A 24,681-nucleotide genomic window follows, 5' to 3' on the forward strand; every position below is an offset into this window, starting at 1 on the left:
CATTTAGGACTTAAAAGATTAAAACCATCACATTGAATGGGGCCTGGAAACTGACTGGGACCAATTATTCAGATTGGTCCCCAAAAATACTCCAATGGCAGTAGCAGGGGGCATCTTGACACCCTTCAGGGGCCCAAATTAATCTGCTGCCTGAGGCAACCGCCTTGCCTTGCTTCATTAAAGGACCATCACTGGATGCACCCACCTCTTCTCTATGCACAAAGCCTCATGGACACAAACACTCAAAAAGTTAGAGGGAGAACCCACAAACACAGGAAGCCAAGTCAAACTATTACTGGTCCATCTAGCTCAGGATTGTCTGATTGGCAGTGGCTCTCCAAGGCTTCAGGCAGGAGTCTTTCACAGCCCTACCTGAAGATGCTGCCAGGGATTGAACCTGGGATCTTCTGCATGCAAAGCAGATGCAAAGCTATGGGCCCCGTCTCCAGCAGGGATACCTATTCTCACAGTATAGGAGACTTTCTTCAATTAAAAATATGTATTTCCTGCCCCTCCAGTGCAATACTGCTCACAGCGGCTTACAAAAACTCCTCCTGAGAAACAGAGATGGTAGTACTCCATGGCCAAGAGGAGTCTGGTGGCTATAGGCCAAGAGGCTGCTTAATTGATGTGGGTGTTAAGACCTGGAGCTACCAGAACAGCATGTCTTTCTCTAGTACCATTAAATGACTTTCATCATCCACAATTTACAAAACCTTCTAAAAAATAATTTAGGAAGATGTTCTATTGTGGCACATAGGAGATATATATATATATACTGTATGTATGTGTGTGTGTGTATATATATATAGTTTTTAAATGGTTTTGAATTGTTTTAAAATTGTTTTTAAAGAGCTCATGTTGCTGGAGATGCAACTGCAAACAAGGAGGCTCCTGTAGGCGGGCAGAATAAGTACAGCTGGCAACATGCTCTCTCCTTCGTTTATTCATTTCATTTATAGACCACCCCATCCAAAGGCTCTGGGCAGTGCACAACAAGTTTAAAAAGACATAAAAATAAACACCATTTAAAACACACTGCCAAAAACAATTTTAAAACAATTCAAAACCATTTAAAAACAATTAAAATACTTACAAACAATTTAAGTCTCCCCCCACCCCAGTCGTCATCTTCTCCAGCTTTTAAAAAATATTTTAAAGTCGCTGCTGTGTGGCAGTAGCAAAAATGGAGTGTGGGATGCGGCGCTCCAGCAGCGCTCGGAGCAGTGAGTGCGGAGGCAGAGGCAGTGGCAAGAGCTCCTTACATGGGCCCGCCTGCCACCCAAATGACGGGTGGGGCCGTTTTCAGCCCATTTCGAGATGTTGTTGGACTACAACTCCCATCATCCCCAGACAAGGCCTTTGTGGCTGAGGATGATGGGAGTTGTAGTCCAACAACATCTGGGGGCCCAAGGTTAAGAAACCCTGAAGTAGACAATACTAAGCTAGATGGACCAATGGTCTAAGTCAGCATAAGTTGGCTCCCCTTATGTTCCTATCATAGGGAAGGGAGAAGTGAAGTGAATTCTCCCTGTCCAACTTCTGGGCTCAGGCTAGTCTTTCGCTTGCCTGATATTTCTAGAAAGCAGAGGTGCAACTTCCCAGGGGTCCTTAATCCCTCTGCAGTCAGCAGCCAGCTCACACTCAGAGGGGCTTAATGCAAGATATATATATATTGGCCTTAATTTTCTTTCTAGAGCCTGTATCCATCCGAGACCTATAAGAACATAAGAACAGCCCTGCTGGATCAGGCCCAAGGCCCATCTAGTCCAGCATCCTGTTTCACACAGTGGCCCACCAGATGCCGCTGGAAGCCACAGGCAGGAGTTGAGGGCCTGGCCTCTCTCCTGCCATTACTCCCCTGCTGCAACTGGTACTCAGAGGCATCCCACCCCTGAGGCTGGAGGTGGCCTATAGCCATCCAACTAGTAGCCAATGATAGACCTCTCTTCCATGAAGTTATCCAAACCCCTCTTAAAGCCATCCAGGTTGCTGGCCGTCACCACATCTTGTGGCAGAGAGTTCCACAAGTGGATTATGCATTGTGTGAAAAAGTACTTATGTTTGTTGTTCCTAGATTTCCTGGCAATCAGTTTCATGGGATGACCCCTAGTTCTAGTGTTATGTGAGAGGGAGAAGAATTTCTCTCTATCCACTTTCTCCACATTGTGCATGATTTGATAGACCTCCATCATGTCTCCCTGCAGTTGTCTTTTTTTCTAAACTAAATAGCCCCAGGTGTTGTAACCTTGCCTCATAAGGAAGGTGCTCTAGGCCCCTGATCATCTTGGTTGCCCTCTTCTGCACCTTTTCCAGTTCAGCAGTGTCCTTTTTAAGATGTGGTGACCAGATCTAAAATGACCAGACCTATATCTGCCCCTTGACCCTAGATCTGCATCAGTGCAGAAGGCTCAGGCCATTCTGGACTTTAATTATTCAGAAGCTAATTGTAATTACAATTGTAATTTTAATCTGGTTTTAACTGGCTTTTTATTTTGTTGTGTGTTTTATTTTTGTGTAAGCCACCCTGAGCCACTTTAGGAAGAATGATATATAAATCGAATAAATAATAATGTCCCTTTATTTTTGATTCCTCCTCTCCCCGGGGGGTGAAGAGCCTTAACGCCCCATGAGCCCCTCCCCGCCTCCGCCAGCTCACCCGGTTTTCTTCGCTTTCTTTTCTCCTCTTTCGCTTTCCGTTCTCATGTTGCACCTGCTCAAATATTCCCTTCTCTCAGCCAATCCCAATGATCCAGCATAGTCGTTGCGCAGGAATAGCGCTTGCCTTCTGCTAACCTTTCCTCTTTCTGACTGTGTGAAGCCGAAGCCACCGGGTGCTGCTGATGCGGGTGGCTAATCTGGTGAGCACCTCGGGATCGGGGCGTGGCGGGGGGGAGGAAACACCCTTATTTTTTGAGTTGGTGTGGGCAGGAAATTTGCATCCAGGCTGGGTAGGGAGAGGAATAAACTACTCGCTTGACAGACAGGGGGTGGGATTTGTTACCCACCTGCCCCCATTCAGAGCAGAGCTGGAAGGAACGCTGAGCGTCCTCTCCTCCCGCCCCACATTTGGCGTTTGAGGGAAAACCTGCTGGAAGGATTCCCATCGCCAAATATAGCAGAGTCTGTGCGCATGTGCGGGTTGATTAATCTGAGTGAAGAAAGGGGGTGAGCGGATTCAGACAGGTAAAGGGGAGCCCCCAAAAGACATGCTTTCACCAACAATTTTAATTGCTCAGAAAGCTCTGGCGCGGGGGGGGCGGGGATTCCTTTCATACTGGGTGGGGGTGGGGGAGTGTTTACGTGTCAAAGAGAAACCTGCTATTCTCACTTGCTGGATTCAGAGAGTCCAGCCCAGCTGTGGGGAAAGCAGGACCGGACTTACCAGCTGTCTTACTTGTTTGCACATTGATGTTCTCTGAGCTGGAACAGGTACACTCACTTCTGCTGGTGCCTTCCAGGAATTGAAGATGGGAGGAGAGCTGGTCTCATGGCAACAAGCATGAATTGTCCCCCTTTCTAAGCAGGATCCACTCTGGTTTGCATTTGAATGGGAGACTACATGTGAGCACTGTAAGAGATTCCCCTCATGGGATGGGGCTGCTTTGGGGAGAGCACCTGTATGCTTGCATCCATGAGGTCCCAGATTTCCTCCTGAGGAAAGAGACTGAGAGAGACTCCTGCCTATAACCTTGGAGGAGCTGAACTGAGCCATTGCCAGTCTGTGCAGACAATACTGAGCTAGGTGGACCAGTGGTCTGACTCGGTAGACGGCAGCTTCTTACGTTCTTAAGATGGGCCCCACCTTGGTGCAGCTGCCATTAGGGGTGTGCACAGAACTGGGTGAGGGAGACTTGAAGGTGTGGGGGGGTTCTGCTTCAAGGGCGTGGGAGGGTGCACTTGCTCCTCGCTCCACTGGCGCTCCCTGTTTTAAAAGTCCACTGGGGCAGCAGCATACCTCCCTGCTGCCCCCTTTACCAGAAGTAGGTGGAAGTATCTGATGTGCCCGCCGGTTGAACTGGTTCCATGCACATCCCTAGCTGCTGTGCTCTCCTTGCCTTATACTTCCCTCTTTCTAGCATGCCATCCATGGGCAAAGAATGAGAGAGAAGGTCCGTGACCCAGGGAGCTTACAATCTAGTGTAGGGGTGCTCCACTTTGACCTTCCTGCCCATGTTGGCCTGCAACTCCCACAATCTCTGGCTATTGGCCACTCTGGCTTGGGATTATGGGAGTTGTAGTCCAAAAACAGCTGATGGGGGCAAAGTTGAGCAGGCCTGATCTAGTGAAGGGGGAGGACGGGGCAGGGCAAGGAGGGGGGAAAGGCGCAAATCTTTCAGTTACACATACAGAGGCAGCTCCCCCATCAGGCAGAAGGCGGCAGTGGCTTCATGTGGTGAAGACACCCTACTCCTCCCTGCTGCAGGCATGACCCCGCCTGCCTGCTGCTGGTCTACTGCCATCATTCCTCCTCCTCTCCACAGCTACAGTTGCTCCTTCCTGCTAATTTGCCTCCCCTCCTTCCCTCTCCTTGACTCTGACCTGCTAATGCTGCTCCTTCCCCGGCCTCACCAGCCTCCCTCTCCAAGGTAGTGCTCTTGCTGAGTGCCTGTTGCTGTAGTAGGCAGCAGCCTGCATGTGGCGTCACCCACCCTTCCATCTGCCATTGCCCCCAAAGCTCCAGCACTAGCAACTGCCTGGCTTGCTCCCTCAGCTGCCTGTCTTGGGGTAGCAAGCATGACTTGCCCCCTTAGCTAAGCAGGGTCCACCCTGGTTGCATATGAATGGGAGACTAGAAGTGTGAGCCCTGCAACACCTTCCCCTCAGGGGATGGAGCCGCTTTGGGAAGAGCAGAAGCTTCCAAGATCCCTCCCTGGCTTCTCCAAGATAGGGCTGAGAGAGATTCCTGCCTGCAACTGTGGAGAAGCTGCTGCCAGTCTGTGAAGACAATACTGAGCTAGGCAGACCAATGGTCTGACTCGGTATATGGCAGCTTCCTATGTTTCCTATATTCCTACCCTTTGCTTACTGCCTCCTCAGCATTGCACTTGTCAGCTCCATCTCCAGTGCTGGGGAGGCAGCAAGTGACAGGCAGGCAGATGAGCAAGAGGCAGTCACTGGTACTGGAGCGGTGGCAGCAACAGACAGATGGGCAGGTGACTGGCTCGCCTTGCAAGTGCCTGGCCTCAGAGAGTTGGCGAGGACTTCATTGTTCTGCCCTGTGCAGCACCAGCTGGCTTCAGATTCCATATTTCCCCCACAGTCCTCTGCTGGTTCTCTGAGTTTAGTGATGAATCTGGGTGAAATACTATGTTGGAGCTGCAGGTTTTCCCTACAGATCTAATCCAGACCCTCTTCTGTGCTGCAGGCTTTCCTCTCTCCTGAGTACTTCTGCTGTACTTCTCCTTCTGCTGTTTTCTGCTAAAAAGGCTCTGTGTTCTAGATGACTCTTTCCCACCCACCCACCCCTCTTCAAAAGCCAACCTGGATGGAATTAAGGTCCAGATGCAGGGCAGGAAGTGTCTTTCCTCAAAGTGTATCTGTGCCTATAAAATAATACACAGGGTGGGGGGGGGATCTCTCCCCCTTCCTCTCCAAATTGTGAGTCAGCTGTGTTTCAAATGGGGTTGGCTGTGTTGTTTTTCCTAGCTGCTGCCGCCCACCTCTCCTACTTGGTTCTCCATACATTGATACAAGGAGTGTTTCCCCCCTGGGCTCGTAGCACCTTCAGATGTAATTGTCTCTCCTTCACTGATTTCTGCATAGTGTCAGCATCTCTATCCTTTCTGTTCAGCACCTTACATACTATGACACATTCATCCAATAGCCAACGTGACTTCATCCAATGTGACTGAAGGAGGCCAAATTCCTCCTGAGAAACAAGAGGCAAAGCTGCCTTCCTTCTCTTGCCCGCTCCACACCCCTCACCATGATATTTCCCTCTCCTCAAGGGTTGAACTCCGAGCTTGGCTTCTGTTGCAAGGCATGGATGGTCTTGCAGGCAACATCACACGCCACCTCTTTGCTGTAGCTCCCACCATCTGGCTTTTAAGTGGATCGTGATGTTACGAGAGTGCAGTGAGAGACTCGGGCTGGCCCAGATGTCTCTGCATTGGTGGATCCTCTTGGGGGCAGCTGTGCTCCCCCTAGTGGGCTGTGCTGGTAAGTACCTCCCCATGCCTCCATTGGCTGAACTACAAGGGATGGAGGGCAGAATCTCCATTTAGCCTAATGCTGAAGAAGAGTGTGTGACTACTCAATGCAATGCATTTTCCCTCATGTGAATAGGCAAGCAGGTTCTGAAGAGCTAATGTCACAGTGCAGGAGGATGCAGAGTGCTTGTTTTCCCTTGTTTTCTTTGCAGCCTTTCTTTTCCCCTAACCCAAAGGTCCAACACTTAACAGATCTTCAATATCCTGCCCCCACTTTGACTATTGACTCTGCCAGCCTGAACACCTTTAAATCCTTTGATAAAAAGAACTCTATTATCTATCTGGTACACGTGTTTTAGGATGGTGGAGGAGTGGCTTGAAAAAGTCTCACCCGGAATTATAATGAAAAAGGAAAATTGGATTTATTTTAGAGGAAATTGAAAATTTATTTTATTTAGTGTAATTCTATGCTACCCCAAAGTTGTGTCTCTGAGCAGTTTATAATAAATACAACATAAAAAATACAGTGTAATAAAACAACAATTACAAATTAAGACAATTTTAAAATTACATCGAAATTTAATTTAAAGCTTGGGTGAATAGATGTGTTCTAAACAACTTCTCATAAGAACATAAGAACAGCCCTGCTGGATCAGGCCCAAGGCTCATCTAGTCCAGCATCCTGTTTCACACAGTGGCCCACCAGATGCCGCTGGAAGCCACAGGCAGGAGTTGAGGGCGTGCCCTCTCTCCTGCCATTACTCCCCTGCAACTGGTACTCAGAGGCACCCTGCCCTTGAGGCTGGAGGTGGCCCACAGCCCTCTGACTAGTAGCCATTGATAGACCTCTCCTCCATGAAGTCATCCAAACCCCTCTTAAAGCTATCCAGGTTGTTGGCTGTCACAACATCCTGTGGCAGAGAGTTCCACAAGCGGATCACGCGTTGTGTGAAAAAGTACTTCCGTTTGTTGGTCCTAGACCTCCTGGCAATCAATTTCATGGAGTGACCCCCTCAAAAACTGCCAGAGATTGGGAAGCTCTTTCTTTTACTTGCATAGCATTTGAAAGCCAAAGGAAGAAAATATTTCCCACACTTGTAAAAAGCATAGCAAGTAGAAAACTAAGGCTTTTCTGGACTGCCTGGCCAGGAATTCTGCCCAGACAGCCTCCCTGAATTATTGTCTGGTTCCAAAACTCTTTTGTTTCATACAATTTTAAAACAAAGACCACCACTTGTCATCCCAGGAGAAGGAAGCAAGCACTGGCCCATCCTGTGACATACTAGCAGCCTGCTTAGTAGCAGCAGAAGCTGCATGAAAGAGCATGTGTGGGGAAGGGCTGCTCAGTGATAGCTTTTTGGGTTGGCCCTCGGCTGACATCCCCTTAACTCTGCCCCTCCCTTGCAGGTTCTTCCTCCCACTCCCTGAGCTATTTCTACATAGCAGTTGGGGAGCCTGGGCTGGGGCTTTCCCAGTTCTTCATTATGGAGTCTGTGGATGACCAGGTCATGACTCATTATGACAGGAACACCAGGAGGTACCTGCCTCGAGTGCCGTGGCTGAAGCAATTGGAGGATGACGACTACTGGGAGTCGGAGACCCTGGTATCGCAGAATGCGGAGCAGGACTTCAGAGTGAACCTGGTGATCCTGCAGAACCGCTACAACCAGAGCGAGGGTGAGTGGGTGGGCGGGTGACAGGCTGGGATTTTACCTCCCATTCCTCCCAGCTTTGTTGCTGAGCAACACACATTTTCAATGAAAGTTTTGGTCTTCCTGGGATGGTGTCTCCTGTGGGTTCAGTGTGCTGGAGTTTCAGAACAGCAGAAGGGCAATGGGGAAGGGAGGGTTGTGCAGGCCTGACCCTGCTGCATCTCGAGTGTCTCTGCCGCCTTGTGTCTCTCTCAGGGGTTCACACCCTGCAGTGGACATACGGCTGCAAATTGGGTGAAGATGGACGGAAAGGAGGGCATATGCAGTACGCCTACAATGGGAGGGACTTCATCAGCTTGGACATGGTGACCCTCACTTGGACGGCAGCCAACGTCGAGGCGCAGGTGACAAAAAGGAAGTTGGAGGCTGAGCCGAGCTATCCTCGGTACCTGAAGAATTACCTGGAGAAGGACTGCATTGAGAGGCTGCAGAAATACCAGGATTACAGGAAGGGAGCGGTGCGGAGGCAAGGTGATGCTGTGGCATTGGAATGGGGAAGTGTTGGGACAGGTGGGGGCAAAGGAGGATGGAGGAAAGGGTGGTATTTCCTCCACACCTCTTCATTGATTTAGAAAATACATACGCCACCCGTCAGCATGAGGCTCCCTGAAGAGCTGGTCTACAGGTTGTCCAGGGGGCAGAAGTCTGGGACCTTCCCAACTCACATTGCAAGAAAGGAGGGGGCACATTTTTAATCACCCCCCTTCATTTAAAAACAAACACCAAAATTCGATTATTGCAAATAGAAAAACAGCACAGCACTATGAGAACTACATATAATAAACCTTCCTCTCAGATGTATTGGTTTTCTACTTGCAGGTAGGGTTTTCCCCCCTGCCCCACCCAGCCCCGAAAAAGGATTTAAAACATTTCTCCCATCCATTTAGAATTTGAAATGGTCCAGTCCAGTCCAGACTATAGATTAGATCACCAAATAGGTGGTTGTTTTATTTATTTTTTAAATTTATTAATTTATTTAAAATATTTCTATGCCGTCCAAAAATTGCGTCTCTGGGTGGTTTACAATTAAAATAATTTAAAACATCAAATCACTTAACAATTAAAATAATTTAGAAAAAGTTTAAAACATTTAAAACACAGTATTAAAATAATAATAATTTAGAACCATAAATCCAATTAAAAGCCAGGGTGAATAAATGTGTCTTCAGTGCCTTTTTTAAAGTTGCCAGAGATGGGGAGGCTCTTTTCTCAACAGGAAGTGCATTCCAAAGTCCAGAGGCAGCAACAGAAAAGGCCCGTTCGTTCCTGAGTAGCCGCCAGACGAGTTGGCAGCACCCGCAGACGAACCTCTCCTGATGATCTTAACAGGCTGTGGGGCTCATGGTGAAGAAGATGTTCTCTTAAATACCCAGGGCCTAAGCTGTTTAGGGCTTTATAGGTAATAACAAGCATCTTGTCGAAACGTATCGGCAGCTGGTGTAGTTCCTTCAACACAGGAGTAATGTGATCTCTCCTAGATGACCCAGAGACCAACCTGGCCACCACATTCTGAACTAACTGCAGCTTCCAGACTACAGCTTCAAGACTGCCCATACAAAGGCAGCCCCACATAGAGTGCATTACAGTAATCCAGCCTAGAGGTTACCAGCATATGCACTACTGTTTTGAGGTTGTTCATCTCAAGAAACGGACACAGCTGGTGTATCTGCCGAAACTGATAAAAAGCACCTCTGGCCACTGCCTCAACCTGTGATACCAGGGAGAGGTTAGGATCCAGAAGCACCCCCAGACTGCTTACCTGTTCCTTCTGGGGGAGTGTGACCCCATCCAGAACTGGCAGATCAGAATTGTCTCCCGAGTTCTGACCCTGCTCCATAAGTACCTCCATATTGTCTGGATTCAGCCTCAGTTTGTTAACCCTCATCCAGCCCATTACTGCCTCCAGGCAGGCATTTAGGAAGGTTATGCCTTCTCCCAATGAAGTTGACATGGAGAAAAAGATTTGGGTGTCATCAGCATACTTATAACACCCTGCACCAAATCTCCTGATGATCTCTCCCAACAGTTTCATGTAGATGTTAAGCGACATCGGAGACAATATGGAGCCCTGAGGGACACTATAGGAAAGTTCAGATTTTGAAGAACAGTCTCCAAGGGACACCATCTGGAATCTGCCTGTGAGGTAGGAGTGGAACCACTGCAAAGCAGTGCCTCCCACCCTCAGCACTCTCAGACGTTCCAGAAGGATACAATGGTTAATAGTATTGAAAGCCGCCAAGAGATCCAAAAGGACCAACAGTCTCATACTCCCTCTGTCAATTCCTAATTGAAGATCATCTATCAGGCCGACCAAGGCAGTCTCTACCCCATAACCCATGTACTTCAGTAGTTTTATGCTACTGAAATACATCCAATAGAGATGTTGTCGTTTTTTGCAGAGTCCCCGACGGTGAAAGTAGCACGCAAGACAGGCTACGGTGTGCTGGAGACCCTCATCTGCCAGGCCTATGGTTTCTACCCCAAGGAGATCGATGCCTCCTGGAGGAAGGATGGAGAGATCTGGGAGCACGAGACCCTCCGTGGGGGAGTCACTCCCAACTCAGATGGGACCTACCACACCTGGCTTAGCATTGAGATCAACTCCTGGGAGAGGGAACACTACCGGTGCCACATCGAGCATGATGGACTGCCAGATCCTCTGGATTTGGCCTGGGAGGAGCCTGGTGAGAGACTGAGCACTGTGGGGGGGGGGGGCTCCTTTGATGGGGTCAATTCTCACTGAAGGTGTGAAACTGTCCTATTCATTTAATTTATTTATTGTATTTATATGCTGCCTGGTATATACATCTCTAGGCGGTGTACACAATCCAAATTACAACATAAAAACAAAACACTTTCATAAGAAAAATAATTCACGGAGTGAAACAATTAAAATAATTTCACAGGATAAAATCAGTTAAGCAGTTTAAAATGAATTTTAATTAAAAGCCTGAGGTGTGTTTTAAGGGTCTTTTTAAAAGCAATCCCCTCAGGGGATGGAGCCTCTCTGGGAAGAGCAGAAGGTTCCAAGTTCCCTCCCTGGCAGCATCTCCAAGATAGGACAAGATTATTATTTTTTTAATAGGACAAGATTTTTTTTAATTGAACCAACAAACTACCAAAGCATACAGTACGTTGCCAAGATAGGGCTGAGAGAGAGTCCTGCCTGCAACCTTGGAGAAGCCGCTACCAGTCTGTGTAGACCAGGGATTCTCAACGTTGGGTCCCCAGATGTTATTGGACTTCAACTCCCATAATCCCCAGCCAGGTGTAGTCATTAGAATGCTGGACTAACACCGGGAGACCCGAGTTCAAATCCCCATTCAGTCATGAGACTTGCTGGGTGACTCTGGCCCAGTCACTTCTCTCTCCACCTAACCTACTTCACAGGGTTGTTGTGAGGAGAAACTTATGTAGTACACTGCTCTGGGCTCCTTGGAGGAAGAGCAGGATATAAATGTAATAAATAATATATGGGGACCCAACGTTGAGAATCCCTGGTGTAGACAATACTGAGCTAGATAAACCAATGATCTGACTCGGTATGTGGCAGCTTCCTATGTTCCTATGGAGAAGCTCTTATTTTGACAGGGAGTGCATTCCAAAGCCCTGGCACAGCCACCGAGAAGTCACCACCACCCTGAGCTGGCAGCAACTGTATCCAGACCTCCCCAGATGATCTTAATAGGTGTCAGGGTTCGTGCTGTCTCGTAAGTACCCTGGACCGAAGCCATTCAGGGCTGCATAGGTACTTTTAAAGCACTTTGTACTTCGCTTGGAAACATATCAGCAGTCAGTGCAATTCTTTCGGAATCGGTGTTTTATGGTCCCTTCGGGTTGTCCCAGAGACCAACCTGGCTGCCTCATCCTGTACTAGTTGTAGTTTCCAAACTATGTACAAAGGCAGCCTCACATAGAGTGCATTACAGTAGTCAGACTTGGAGGTCATCAGCATATGTACTACTGCTTTAAGGTCATTTACCTCCAGAAATGGGTGTAGCTGACGTATCAGCCAAAGCTTGTAGGATCCAGTTGGACCCGAATACAAGAGATTTTGTCAGCAAAAAAATTCATTAAAAGCATCACAGAGGGTATGGTTCTAAATTTGGATTCAAGGGTGAGGGGGTACGTATTAGCCCTCTCACAACTCTTGATAACTCTGCTGGATGTGAACTTGAAGATGCAATGCGGGCAAAATGAATGGCTTCTTTGCCTTGCGTATTTCCAGAGCATAGATCTTCAGATGGTCTCTGTGTTGTAACCTGCAGGATTTGAGTTGAGTCTTTCTCTATTTGCGCTTTAGTCGTCTACCTTGCCACTTCAGCTCCTGTAATTCTTCAGAACTTCACAGGGCTAATTTTGAAGCAGGGCAGAGATGGATGTGAACTTGCTTGCTCCAGGGGAATGGGGAAGCTGGGGCCTCAGGTTTGCACCCTGAGGTCCGGGCCTAATGGCACCTCTGCTTGGCTCGGGGCTTTCCCCCCTGCCTTGCTCCCAGGGGAGGATTAGGAGAGGGTCTGAATTGACCCTCTTCCTTGTAGTGCCGAGCCTGGTTGACATGCCCCCATACTCAGGGTGCATGGGACGACCAGGGATGGGGCGATTCAGCAGTTTGTTGAATCACTGGCTCTTTTTTGCTGCCCTGTGGGGGACCCTGATAGTGTCCAATATCTTGGGTAAAAAGCCATTTGGCCATCAACACTTCCTACTCAACCTCCAGGTACATAGCCCCATCTATGCCGAATCTGGGTCCCTAAGAAAGAAGGTGCAAGTCATTTCCTAGGTGAAGTGGATGTGTCATGGAGAGGCAACTAGATCCCAAAACCATGGTCTTCTCAGACGATCAGCAGCCATGTATACCACCTCTGCGCAGTGCTCCCTGATTACGGGGAACGGATTACGGGGTCAATGGAACCCCTGCTAACTAAGCAAAGAGGCACCTTTTAACGTGGTGATTCTCTTTATTGAGCAGGGGGAGAGTAACTGGCCCTATCCACCTCCAGCACAGTACTTCCAGTGACTGTTGCTGGTGGCTATCTTATGTTTCTTTTGAGATTGTGAGTCCTTTGGGGACAGGGATCCATCTTATTTATTTATTATTTCTCTGTGTAAACTGCCCTGAGGTCTTTAGCCATTGAGCTTGGGGGTGATGGGTGTTGTAGTCTAACAACATGCAGTCCAACAACCCCTGCTAACTTGTCAAACAGGCACCTTTTAACGTGGTGATTCTCTTTAATTAACAGGGGGAGAGTAACTGGCCCTATCCACCCCCAGCACAGTACCTCCAGTGACTGTTGCTGGTGTCTGTTTTATGTTTCTTTTTAGATTGTGAGCCCTTTGAGGACAGGGGTCCATCTTTATTTATTCATTCATTCGTTCGTTCGTTCATTTTCTCTCTTTGTGTGTAAACTGCTTTGAACACTTTTGTTAAAAAGTGGTATATAAAAATTTGTTGTTGATTTGCTGGATGGTCTGAGGAATCACCCCAGTGGGAGGGAGTTTATATGAGAGACCCTTTGACCATGTGGCAATTAGGGGGTTTGTGTCTGATATCTGAAAAAGAAATGAAGACGTTTAGCATTCCCACCTGTGGCAGCCCAAACCTTAGAGTGATCTTGTGGAAATGCCTTTCTGCTGAGGCCCCCTTCTGCCTGGTTGACCTCTTGTCATATCAGCCAGTCTGCCAAAGGGGTGAGCTCTCCCTTCCAGTCTTCCCTCTAAGACGTGCGCACGTGCATGTGCTCACACGTTTTTGGAGGTCCGCTCAGTTAATTTTAGATCCTGTTCAGGTTGAATCAGGAAGGCCCCCCTCTGAATTGCGTGTGAGCACACACTGCCTTGATACTGCTGCCCAGAACAAAACTCATTCTGCACACAGATGAAAAAAATTTAGAGAGAACACTGTTCCCTTCACATGCTTGAGCACAAACTCTTCTCCGCCCACTGAAATATCTGTTGTGTCTGCTCCATGAGTGAGTGTGATCTAGTGCCACCCTGCTTGCTGATATGGGCTTTGGCCGTGGTGCCGTCCATCTGGATCAGGCCATGGCAGTGTTATAGCATGGATAAGCTAAAACATGGGGGTGGGGGAGCTGGTCTTGTGGTAGTGATCATGAAATGTCTCCTTTGCTAAGCAGGGTCCACCCTGGTTTGCATTTGAATGGGAGACTACACATGTGAGCACTGTAAGATATTCCCCATAGGAGATGGGGCTGCTGCACCTGTATGCTTTCATGCAGAAGGTTCCACGTTCCCTCCCTGGCATCTCCAAGATAGGGCTGAGAGAAACTCCTGCCTGCAACCTTGGAGAAGCAGCTGTCAGTCTTTAAAGACCATACTGAGCTAGATGGACCAATAGTCTGACTCGGTATAAAGCAGTTTCCTATGTAACTCCACGAGAGCTTTTTTTGATTCCCTGTAACTCCAGCCCAACGATGCTGTGCTGTTTCTCCATTTCTGACCATTAGCTTTAGGTAACTTTGCAGTCACAGTGGGCTCCCCTGCCCTAAAGGCTCACATCCATTGTATTTTCTGCGTAGACAGGAATTTGAACCCTCTGATGTGTGACTGCTGCTGTCCACCATATCATTGATTGTTGTACCGGGGGTGGACGGGGTGGACTGTGATCCACACCAGGATTTCTTTGCTATTCAGTCCTGCCGGGGTGGGAGCAATCACTGGAGAGAACGGGCATGGAACCTCGGCCAAGGTATGATGTTGACTGCTGCTATCCTCCATCCCAGTAGCTGGTAGAGGAATAGCAGGATTATCTGAGGTTGCCTCCACAGTGTGTTGCAGGCCTTTATTAATTGTTTCCTTTGGCTCAGAGGTAGGGATACTAGGCTCTTCCTGGTGTCTCTCACTGTACTTCTTTGACTATCAGCTTTTTTAGCTGACGTTGCTGGGTAGCTCCTCTCCACACACCTGGGGAGGGTGGTCTTGGGTCCCCCGAGCTCTTTTGGGGCTCAAGGGTCTCCCCCCCGGCTCTTCCAATGAGCTATGTCCCCATCCCCATTCAAATGCAAACCAGGGTGGACCCTGCTTAGCAAAGGGGACAATTCATGCTTGCTGCCACAAGACCATCTCTCCTCCCATTGAGTCCTCTCCACTCAGTAGGCTGTACGCAGCACTGCCTTGTGTTTCCACTGCTTCGTTGCTGGTGGGTCCAAGTCCATGGCCAACTTGCGTGGTTTGTACTGCAGAGGTGATGCAGGCTCGTCCCAGAGGGAGGGCACTCTGCCACTTTCCTCTCCTCTCACAGCCACAGTGCCTCCTACTGTGAGGCTGTTGGCAGCTGTTTGACAGTAACCCAAAGACGGCAGGTAGTCTGGCCACTGATGTTTCCATCTTCCCTCTCTCCTTCTGTCCTAATCCATGGAAGATAGGCCAGAGGAGGGGGAGAGAAGATGCTAAGACAACCAGATAAGGCACTGATGAAGGCTCCTGCTCTGGAATGAGACAGGGCAGAGCTGGGAGCTAAGGGAGCTCCTTTCACCATATAAGCAGAACATAAGCTTTAAAAAAATAAATTGGCCATGACAGAAGAGGGAGGAGGAGCAACCAGATATACTCCTCCCCTGAGGGACAATACTATGTTTCTATAGGATGCAGCAAAGTAATGTTGTATGACTTAATAAGAACATTGATAAATAGATTGGTTTTGCGTGCTTTCCTGGAAAGGTTGGAGATTCTTTTGCACTGGGGCCACTGCAGAGAAGGCCCTGCTTGGAATCTTCATCCATTTCATAGCTGGAATCCATTCTTCATATGGCCTCCTGATAGAAGGAACTAAGCCCCAACCTCCAACTGCTCTATGAGATCTCTTTTGAACCTTCAACCAAATTGCTCTTTCCCCCATTTCAGCTGTGATACACTGGGTGGCCCTGATGGCTGTGCTTGCCGTGCTGCTGGTGGTTAGTGCCTTGCTGCTGGTGATCATTCTCTACATCCGTAAGTAAACCATGACTTTATCACCTGGATCATTTCTGTCTGCTTCTTGGTAGTGCTGGCGTCTGGTACTCTAGAATCTGGTGCTACCCTAATACCTCCTTGTAAATGGCATTTTTGATTGTAGAATGCAAAACACTACAAGGACACCTAGTTTATCTCCCATTTTAGAAGCAAGATCTTTCACATGTTGGGAGGAGAGCTGGTCTTGTGGTAGCAAGCATGAATTGTCCCCTTTGCAAAGCAGGGTCCACCCTAGCTTGCATTTGAATGAGAGACTACATGTGTGAGCAGTGAGCACTGGAAGATATTCCCCTAAGGGGATGAGGCCGCATCTGAGATTCCAGGTTCCCTCCCTGGCATCTCCCAGATAGGGCTGGGAGAGACTTCTGCCTGCAACCTTGGAGAAGCCGCTGCCAGTCTGTGTAGACAATACAGAGCTGGATGGACCCATGGTCTGACTCAGTATATGGCAGCTTCCTATGTTCTAAATAGTCATATGTTGAAGAAACTAACTCCTGCGGGCTGGAATATACTTGAGGTTCATGTAGTCCCACCTTTCTGCAGTCTAATTTTCACCCTGACCTTAAACACATGTACTTGGAAGTGAATTCAAGTGTCTTTTATGCTGCTTGCATTGAAAGTAATTTTCTTTTCTTTTCAAAACACCTCATCTAATCATACATTGAGTCAGTAGGCAAGCACATGATGATGTAGAGGAGGTTAGGCAGCCGCATTTCTCTGCCTAGTAGTAGCTGGTGCTCAATGGGGCTCAGTGTGGTGGGTGAGGAGGGTGGAGCAGCTGGAGTCCTAGCCCCATATAAATTATTGTCCACCCCCGATCTTCTCAGCTGTGGGACATGGGTCTATTTATTTATCTGTCATATGTGTATATTGCCTGATATGTATATATCTTGGTGGCATACGTAATTTAAAATGCAAGTATAAAACACAACAGAATGATTAAAACAATTTTACAAAACAAGCTGTTTAAAATTAATTAATGAGAAAACAGGTGTGCCTAAAAGGTCTTTTAAAAGCAGCCAGAGATGGAGAGGCTCTTGTTTTGACAGGGAGTGCATTCTAGAGCCCTGGGGCAGCCACAGAGAAGACCCAGCCCCAAGTCACCACCAGACAAGCTGGTGGCAATCAGACTTCAACCAGATGATCTTAATAGGTGGGAGACACAAGTTTTGGGCAGTATAGAAATATGTTACACACACACACACACACACACACACACACACACACACACACACACACTGTGGGCCTTCTCTGTGGCTGCCCCAGGGCTCTGGAATATACTCCCTGCTGAAATAAAAGCATTTCCTTCTCTGTTTGCTCTAGGACACCGTTTCTCAACTGCCGGTCCGCAATCAGTTGAGTGCCGGTCCGTGCCTTGGGGAGTTAACACCCTCACCCTGTTGCAAACCTCTGTGTTGTTAAAATAATAATAATAATAATAATAATATAATAAAAAAATCTTCAAATACCAGCTGCCACATGGCCGAGGCGATGGCTGCTAGGTGGGGGGTGAGCCAGTAGTCCGTCTACCCCCCGCCCGCTGCGAACCTCTGTGTTATTAAAAAAAATCTTCAAATACCAGCCGAGTATTACCAGCCGAATACATGGCGAATACCAGCCGAATACATGGCCTAGTGGATGGCTGGGGGTGGGGGGCGCGTGCGTGTGAGCCAGTAGTCCTTCCACATACACACACCCCGCCACTGGCGGCGGATACCAGAGCGACGCCGTGGCCTGCCGTCTGGCCTGGCGTGCGAGGAATGCCTGCGCAGCACCTTGCAGTTGGGAAGCGGCGCCGGGCCAGATGGCAGGCTATAGCATCACTCTGGTATCCGCCGCCGAGGTGTGTGTATGTGGAAGGACTACTGGCTCACACGCCCACCCCCCCAGCCATCCACTCGGCCATGTGGCGGCTGGTATTTGAAGTTTTTTAAAAATAACACGGAGGTTCGCAGCGGGCAGCGGGTAGATGGATGACTGGCTCACCCCCCACCTGGCAGCCATCACCTCGGCCATGTGGCAGCTGGTATTTGAAGTTGGTTTTTTTTAACAACACAGAGGTTTGCAGCAGGGTGAGCATTTGAAGGGTGTTTTTTTTTACCCCCACAGCCATACCCCTCGGCCACGCATGTAAGAGATTCTTGACACCCCAGAATCCCTGCAATCAGGAATAAATGAGGGTCCCAAAAATCCTCACACTGACCAATGGGTTCTTTTGCTGGTCCTGGCCGTCAAAAATCCCAAGACTCAAGAAGACACGAGGAGAATGAAGGGGTTATATTTAATCAAAACAGATTTATTTTCTTACCAATATTCAAATGAAACACAGCAGCACACACAGGGTTTTGCACACACAGAGTTCTAATCCTTCTCTCCCTCACAGCGATTAAAAGCAATGTCAAGCTGACACTTTCTAGATTGCCAGAACTTTCACTCACTCTTTATGGCTTATTCAATTCCCCTGAGCTTACCGAAGGAAACTGATGTTCCCTTTTCTTCTGCAAGATGTTAAATGGTCAGATTGGGTGGTCGATTCCTTCCCCTCCGTCCTCTGCCTTCCTCACCCTCTGCATTCGCTGGTCCCACCGACCTCGTCCTGCTCTAGACCAGGGTCTTAAGTACCCTTACCCCTTCACCCTAGCACCAACAGTGATTGGATGGAGAAGGGGTCCTGACCATCCATGACCCCTCGCTCAACCTGACATTTAACACCATTGGCTAGGGAAGGTCCGAAAGAGGAACCAGGTGTGCCGTACGACCAAGAGAGATATGAAAGAGGAACCAGGTGCAGGTCGAGTGACCCCCTCCCCTCCTTCAGATGGAACATTTGGGAGGGAGCATTCTCGATATGAGTTACCGAAAAATGAGGAAGCGTGTCCGAACCGACAGGCTGATTCTCTCTAGATTTAGACAGAAGCCTTTCATAGGGGTTGTTACTGAAACAGAGGAACTTGGCATTCACTCACGGGTGCTAAAATCAAGGCCCAAACTGCATCAAGCAAACGGACCTATGTCAAGCATTTATCTAATACAATACGGCTAACCTATCTATGCACTTATTCAATATAAAATTGACCTGATCAGGTCTTACACGCAGCAGCTGGTATTTGAATTTTTTTTTAATAACACAGAGGTTCGCAGCGGGGGCACGGGGGTGGGGTAGAAGGACTACTGGCTCACCCCCCACCCGGCAGCCATCCCTAGCCATCCCCTCGGCATTGGAATTTCAAAAAAATACTCTGAGGTTCGCGGCAAGGGAAGGCAAGCAGCAAACAAAGCAAGGTGCGGCGCGATGGGGTGGTTCTTTCCATCAGTGCATGCTTTGTTTACCTAGCCTAGGGAGCAGCTGATGAACATAGCCACAGGTTGTGACAAGAGTGTTGGCAACTGACTGGGACAAGCAACATGTCCCAACCTCCCCCAGCCCCACCAGCTGCTACTGCCTCTGCACCCTCTTCCTTCAGGAAGATTTAAACATGTCCTGACTGGGACTGGCTTGTCTGCTCTGCTTTTCTCCCTAGCATCCCTCAGTATTGGCTTGTGTTGCCAACTTTACAACTGGCTCCTGTAGCTGTGCCTTTAACAGCAGCTTCATGAGTGATATTTCTCAGGGGACTGTGTTTATCTCTATGCCATGAAAAGCTTCACCTTCTGATTTCTGCAGCTCAAGCTTCTCCTCAAAGCACAGCAGCAGACAAGGCTGTTTTCTCTGGGCAGGCTTGCTATGAGCATCCAGATGCCAAACTATATTGTGGGTTTTGACCAGGGATCCAATTGTATCTCAAGACATTCTGTTGCTTGGAGATCACTTTCAGTTTGTGGACAAGAGGTGCCCTTATTCTGTCCTCTCAAAGCTGCTTCCAATCTCCCAATTTACTTTTCTGTCCTGATACTCACTTGAACTGCCGTCCAGTGTTTTTCCAGAGGAAAAGACCAGAGGCAAGGGGGTTTCATTGGAGCAAAGCAGGCTAAGGTGTGTGTGTGGGGGGGGGGGGGAAGGAAATATTTCCTAACCCTACAGAATATAATTGCCTGGGTAGCCTCAGGGACCCCCTTCCCAGAAATTCACAAGAGACTGGAGGTCTCTCTCATGGATGGGGAGTTGGGGGTCTGAGATGGTGGGACTGGACAATCTCGGAGTGTCCCTTTCAGCCCTGATTTTTGGATTCTGTCCCTGCAGGGAAACTGAAAAGATGACTACAAAGAAACAGCAAGTGAGCGACAGCAAGTAAGTGACCTCCGTAGTCTTGGAAACTTTACTAGAATGCTGGGCAGCCCTGGGTGAGAGGTGGAGAATACATGGACTAGCAACTTTTGTTCACTAAGGCTGGTTGGGCAGGGGGCAAGCAACGGGGTTAGAAGAGAGCATGAGCCAAGGGCACGGGTGGGGGAGAGGATTGTTTGCACAGTGTCATGTAAGCCTCGGATGACTACTTCCCCCCCCCTTTTCCCCCCAAAAGATGCAAACATTGCAAAGATGGAGTGGGGAAGCAGAAAGAGGATTGATTGATAGATTGATTGTTAAATTTATATACCGCCTTTCATGAAAACAATCACAAGGCGGTTCACAAAATTACACAACTAAAATGTTATGCTAAAATATAAAAACAGATCTAATTTTTAAAAAATTTAAAATACATACATAAAAATAACAATACCTTCTTCAAAGATACTCCTGGGCTGGAGAAGAAGAACACACACCCATATATCAGGGAGTGATGATGTAGTTGTTACAAAAGGGCACCAGGGACTTTTACACACAGCACACTTGAAGTTGTCCAAAAAAACCATCGCAAAAAGTGGATTTTTTTTTAACCCGGATATAAATCGGGCTACACTCTAATGCGCAGTGGAAAAACCAGAATTGTGTGTGAACTCCCAGGGACTTAAGGGTAAATCTGGCAGATATGTGAATGCACCTTCTCCATTCCGGAGGAGATGCAAGTTAAAGGGCATCTCCTTTTTAAGCCCCCCATGTGAAAAACTTCCAGGTGGGGCCAAGAACTGGCAGGCTGGCTGGCTGCAAGGAAGGCCTAGATTGGTTGCTGGTTTTAATTTTTTTATTTAAAAAATAGTTGCGCATTTTGAGGGGGAGAACTGGTCTTATGGAAAAGTGAAGTGTGCCATCAAGTCGATTTCGACTCCTGGCACCCACAGAGCCCTGTGGTTTTCTTTGGTAGAATACAGGAGGGGTTTACCATTGCCACCTCCTGCACAGTATAAGCTGATGCCTTTCAGCATCCGATATAGTACCAGTGGGGATTCGAACCGGCAACCTTCTGCTTGTTAGTCAACCATTTCCCTACTGCGCCACTTAAGTAGAAAGTATGAAATGTCCCCAGGGTCCACCCTGGTTTGCATTTGAATAGGAGACTGTATGTGAGCACTGTAAGATATTCCCCTCAGGGGATGGAGCTGCTCTAGGAAGAGCACTTGCATGCAGAACGTTCCCAGTTCCCTCCCTGGCGGCATCTCCAAGAAAGGGCTGAGAGACACTCCTGCCTGCAACCTTGGAGAAGCCGCTGTCAGTCTGTGTAGATGTTCCTGAGCTAAATGTACCATTGGGCTGATTTCCTACGTTCCTAAAAGGGAAAGCAAAACCTGGTGCAAAACAATCTTTTTCTCTTTCCCTGGCAGGCATTTGAGTGCTGGATGCATTGACAGAGCACGCACTACATTGCTGTCACTCAGCCTGAGCGGGGATGTGGTGTGGCTGGCGGAGCCCAATACAAGTGATTTTTTAATTCTCCTTTTCCTTCTTATGTGTGTCCCTGTTTCCTGACAAGGAAAGAGAGTATGTCTGTGGCAGAAATGATACTGTGCTTGATCTTTGGGGGTCTGCATTTCTCCCAGGGTGGAGATTACAATATCTGACCCTGCAAAAGCCCAGAACTGCTCTCTGTGACTCATGTTTCTTGTTCTGACATTAACATACAGAGATTTTATGTGACATCGTGACCCATGGCTTCGTTTTGTGTAGGTGACCTCGATGAATGATTTGAGTCTGTTATCCATTTGGTGTCTGAGAAGTCAGAAGAGTGAATTCTCCAACATCCTTAAGAGCTCCTGCCAGACTTCAGCAGTGTTTGTTACACACTACCCAGTCCTGCCTCTCACTCAGCACTGGCTCAGTTCTACATGTCGCCTGCATTGCACTGGATTGACATTATCTGAAGCACCCACCTCTCCATTCCTACTCAGCCAATCTGCATTTAGTGTAATACATGTGACTTCTTATAAGCATGTTTTGCCTAGAATAGGCCTAATCTAACCGTAGCCTACCGTTTGTCAAAATCCAGCATGCCATAGTAGTTAGAGTGTCAGACGAAGACTGAGGAGACCCAGATTCAAATCCCATGAAACTCTCACTGGATGACTTTGGGCCAGTCACTCACCTTGCGGCTTAACCTACCTCACAGGGTTGTTGTGCTCCTGAAAGGAAGGACAGAATATACATCAGGGCCTGACAAATCCCAGGCAACAGAAAGCCATGGCACTTTGAGGAGGAGATTAGTTATTTAATAAAATATTTATTTGTCTCCAGCAGCCCAGTTTCTGTTCTGTTACTTCTAAAAGAGTTGAAAAGAAGCCTATTTTCCTTCCCCCTCCACAATGTTTATCCTGGAGTTTGGAAGTTTTGTCAAGTGTTCATTGTCTGACTGCTAAATGTTTGGCCTTGGGTTGATATACATGTAAAGAGAAATCATTTTTAACTGCTTACAGTCAAAGTAGTAATAATAGGAAGCAGGAAACACAGCTTATGTTGGAAGTGGAAAAATCACCTTTGTTGGGAGAAAAACTTCACCCATGAACAAGGGGAGGTGGGCTGATGGGAGGAGGAGTACTTTGCAGGTGAAGTGTGATGATAATAAATATTTGTTAGCCACCCCATAAAAGATTGTTCTATGGCCGGCTCACAACCGTAAAAAACTTCCAATAAAATAAGAAACAAATTACAATACAAAATGTAATGCAAAACATTTTTAAAACTTGTAAAAGTTTTTTCCATACAAGTATGGAAGGAGAGTTTTTCCCTTTCATAAAGCTCCCTCTGGCTGCTTTGGGTCCCTGCAGGTGGACCAGGATGGAGCCAGCCCTCCCTGCTGGGCCCACAGGCACCACTTTCCCTTGGCAGGAGGAGCCGAGACTGCTCTCTTCACTGGCAGGTTTTATTTTATTTTTAGAAAATTAAGGGGGAGGGCCTCCGAAGCCTTTCAGGTCCGGTCTCCAAAATGACCTAGGTGCACCACTGACACTTCCTGCAACTTGCTAGGCATACTACTTACTCTTCAGAAACAACATTTTAACCCTGTGAAGTATACCATGTAAGATTAGTTTCTGCTTCTTTAAAACCAGCTTCAGCACTTTGTTTATTTGTTTATTTATTTATTTTATTGTTAAATTTATACCCTGTCTTTCATTAAGAAAATCCCAAGGTGGCTTACAATAAAATTTAAAAATAAGATTATAAAAAAGACACATTAAAACTTAATTGAGCTAAAAAATATAAAGACAAATCTGATTTTTTTAAAAAAATTAAAACACAAGCATAAAAACAGTACAAAATACAAGAAGCAGCAGTGGAGACAATCGCATAAGCGCCTGGGTGAAAAGCCACAATATGACATTGTATTTGAGCACTGCGCAAAGCAGCATGAAATCTTCCTATAAGTTGCTCCTGGTCCAAATGATAAAAACTTTTTCCATATGGAGAAGGCTTGGAGAAGATGGGGGTGGGGGGAGAAAGGATGGGAGAAAGTCACGGGTGGAGGGAGGCCGGCATGCCTGGTGAGAGGGAGATTTTGGCTGGACTGGGGAGAAGGCCAAGCCAGGCCGGGCCCCAGAGAAGGGCCAGAGGTGTAGCCCACTCCATCATCAGCTAGTGGGGTGGGGGAGAAGGCCAGGGGAACAGGCCTGGAGGTGTGCCCTGCTCCCTCAGTCAGCTAGCAGGCCCAGCGAGGGGGAGATTTTGACCGTGGATGGCGGGGAGAAGCCCCAGGAGAAGGCCTGGAGATGTGGCCTGTTCCCCTGTTCCTCGGTCAGTTGGTGGGCGTGGCAAGGGGGAGATTTCATCCAGGGCAGGGGGAGAAGGCCGAGCCAGGATAGGCCCGGGAGAAGACCTGGAGATGCGGCCTGCTCCTCGGTCAGCCGACTGGGCCGGGCCACATTTGTGGCCTGAGAGACGCAGCCTGCTCCCTCGTCAGGTGCCATCCTGAAGCAGCAGGCTGGGCCACATGTGCAGGTGACCGAAGGAGCAGCCCGGCGGACAGGGGGGCGGGATTCTGGGCTGGATAGCGAGGAAGGAAGGTGCCATTAACAGGGCAGACCAGCCATGCACGGGCCAATCTCTCTTCAGTTACCACCCAGGCCAGGCAGGCAGCCGGGGCTGGGAGGAACAGCATTCAAAGTGGGTGGGGTGGGGACATTAAAGAAGGGCAATCTGGACACCACAACAAACTTACTCAGTCACCACCACTGTTCAAACGTGTATTATAAATTCTCTCTTTCAAATAAAGTTCTTCTTTGAAGAATGAGTTTTTGTTGTTATAGACACTAGTAAAAAACCGCATGTTGCTTGCTGTTGCACTAATCACTCACAATGGTGATTCCCTTTCCCCTTCTTGCCTCACATGCGAGCCATCTCGCCCTAGGGGTGTGCACGGAACTGGTGACTGCCAGTTCGAAGGCGTGGGGCGGGGGGGGGGGAGTGCTCTAACCTGCCCCTTGTTTCTCTGCTACCTGCTCTGTAACTGGAGTGTGTGCTCTCTTCCTTAGTGATCTGCTGTTTACCTATTGGGGGTAGAAATTAACAACCCCCAACAGAAAGGAGGAGAAAGGGTTTATTG

The 24,681-nt window shown here is 48.1% G+C and overlaps 2 protein-coding genes across 3 annotated transcripts in view; one reads left to right on the forward strand and one right to left on the reverse strand.

The window, feature by feature from the left end:
* Window positions 1-3,068, reverse strand: part of LOC128342319 (class I histocompatibility antigen, F10 alpha chain-like) — a 36,513-nt gene extending 33,445 nt beyond the window's left edge. Inside the window, exon 1 of the mRNA XM_053289523.1 lies at window positions 2,660-3,068. The gene's annotated coding sequence lies outside the window, so the exon portion shown is untranslated. The remainder of the gene's footprint in view (window positions 1-2,659) is intronic.
* Window positions 2,701-22,381, forward strand: LOC128342323 (class I histocompatibility antigen, F10 alpha chain-like). 2 transcript variants are annotated; one of them, XM_053289532.1, is made up of 8 exons: window positions 2,701-2,861; window positions 5,952-6,162; window positions 7,560-7,829; window positions 8,060-8,335; window positions 10,264-10,548; window positions 15,728-15,814; window positions 20,016-20,063; window positions 21,473-22,381. In XM_053289532.1, exons 2-7 carry the CDS (start codon window positions 6,063-6,065, stop codon window positions 20,030-20,032), a joined length of 1,035 nt encoding a protein of 344 aa, XP_053145507.1. In that variant the 5' UTR covers window positions 2,701-2,861; window positions 5,952-6,062; the 3' UTR covers window positions 20,033-20,063; window positions 21,473-22,381. The 2 variants fall into 2 exon arrangements, with proteins under 2 accessions (XP_053145507.1, XP_053145508.1); XM_053289533.1 differs by lacking the exon at window positions 2,701-2,861 and adding an exon at window positions 2,934-3,186.
* The last annotated feature ends 2,300 nt before the right edge of the window (window positions 22,382-24,681 follow it).

This window comes from Hemicordylus capensis, chromosome 2 (genome assembly GCF_027244095.1).
Source record: "Hemicordylus capensis ecotype Gifberg chromosome 2, rHemCap1.1.pri, whole genome shotgun sequence".
Taxonomy (NCBI): Eukaryota; Metazoa; Chordata; class Lepidosauria; order Squamata; family Cordylidae; genus Hemicordylus; species Hemicordylus capensis.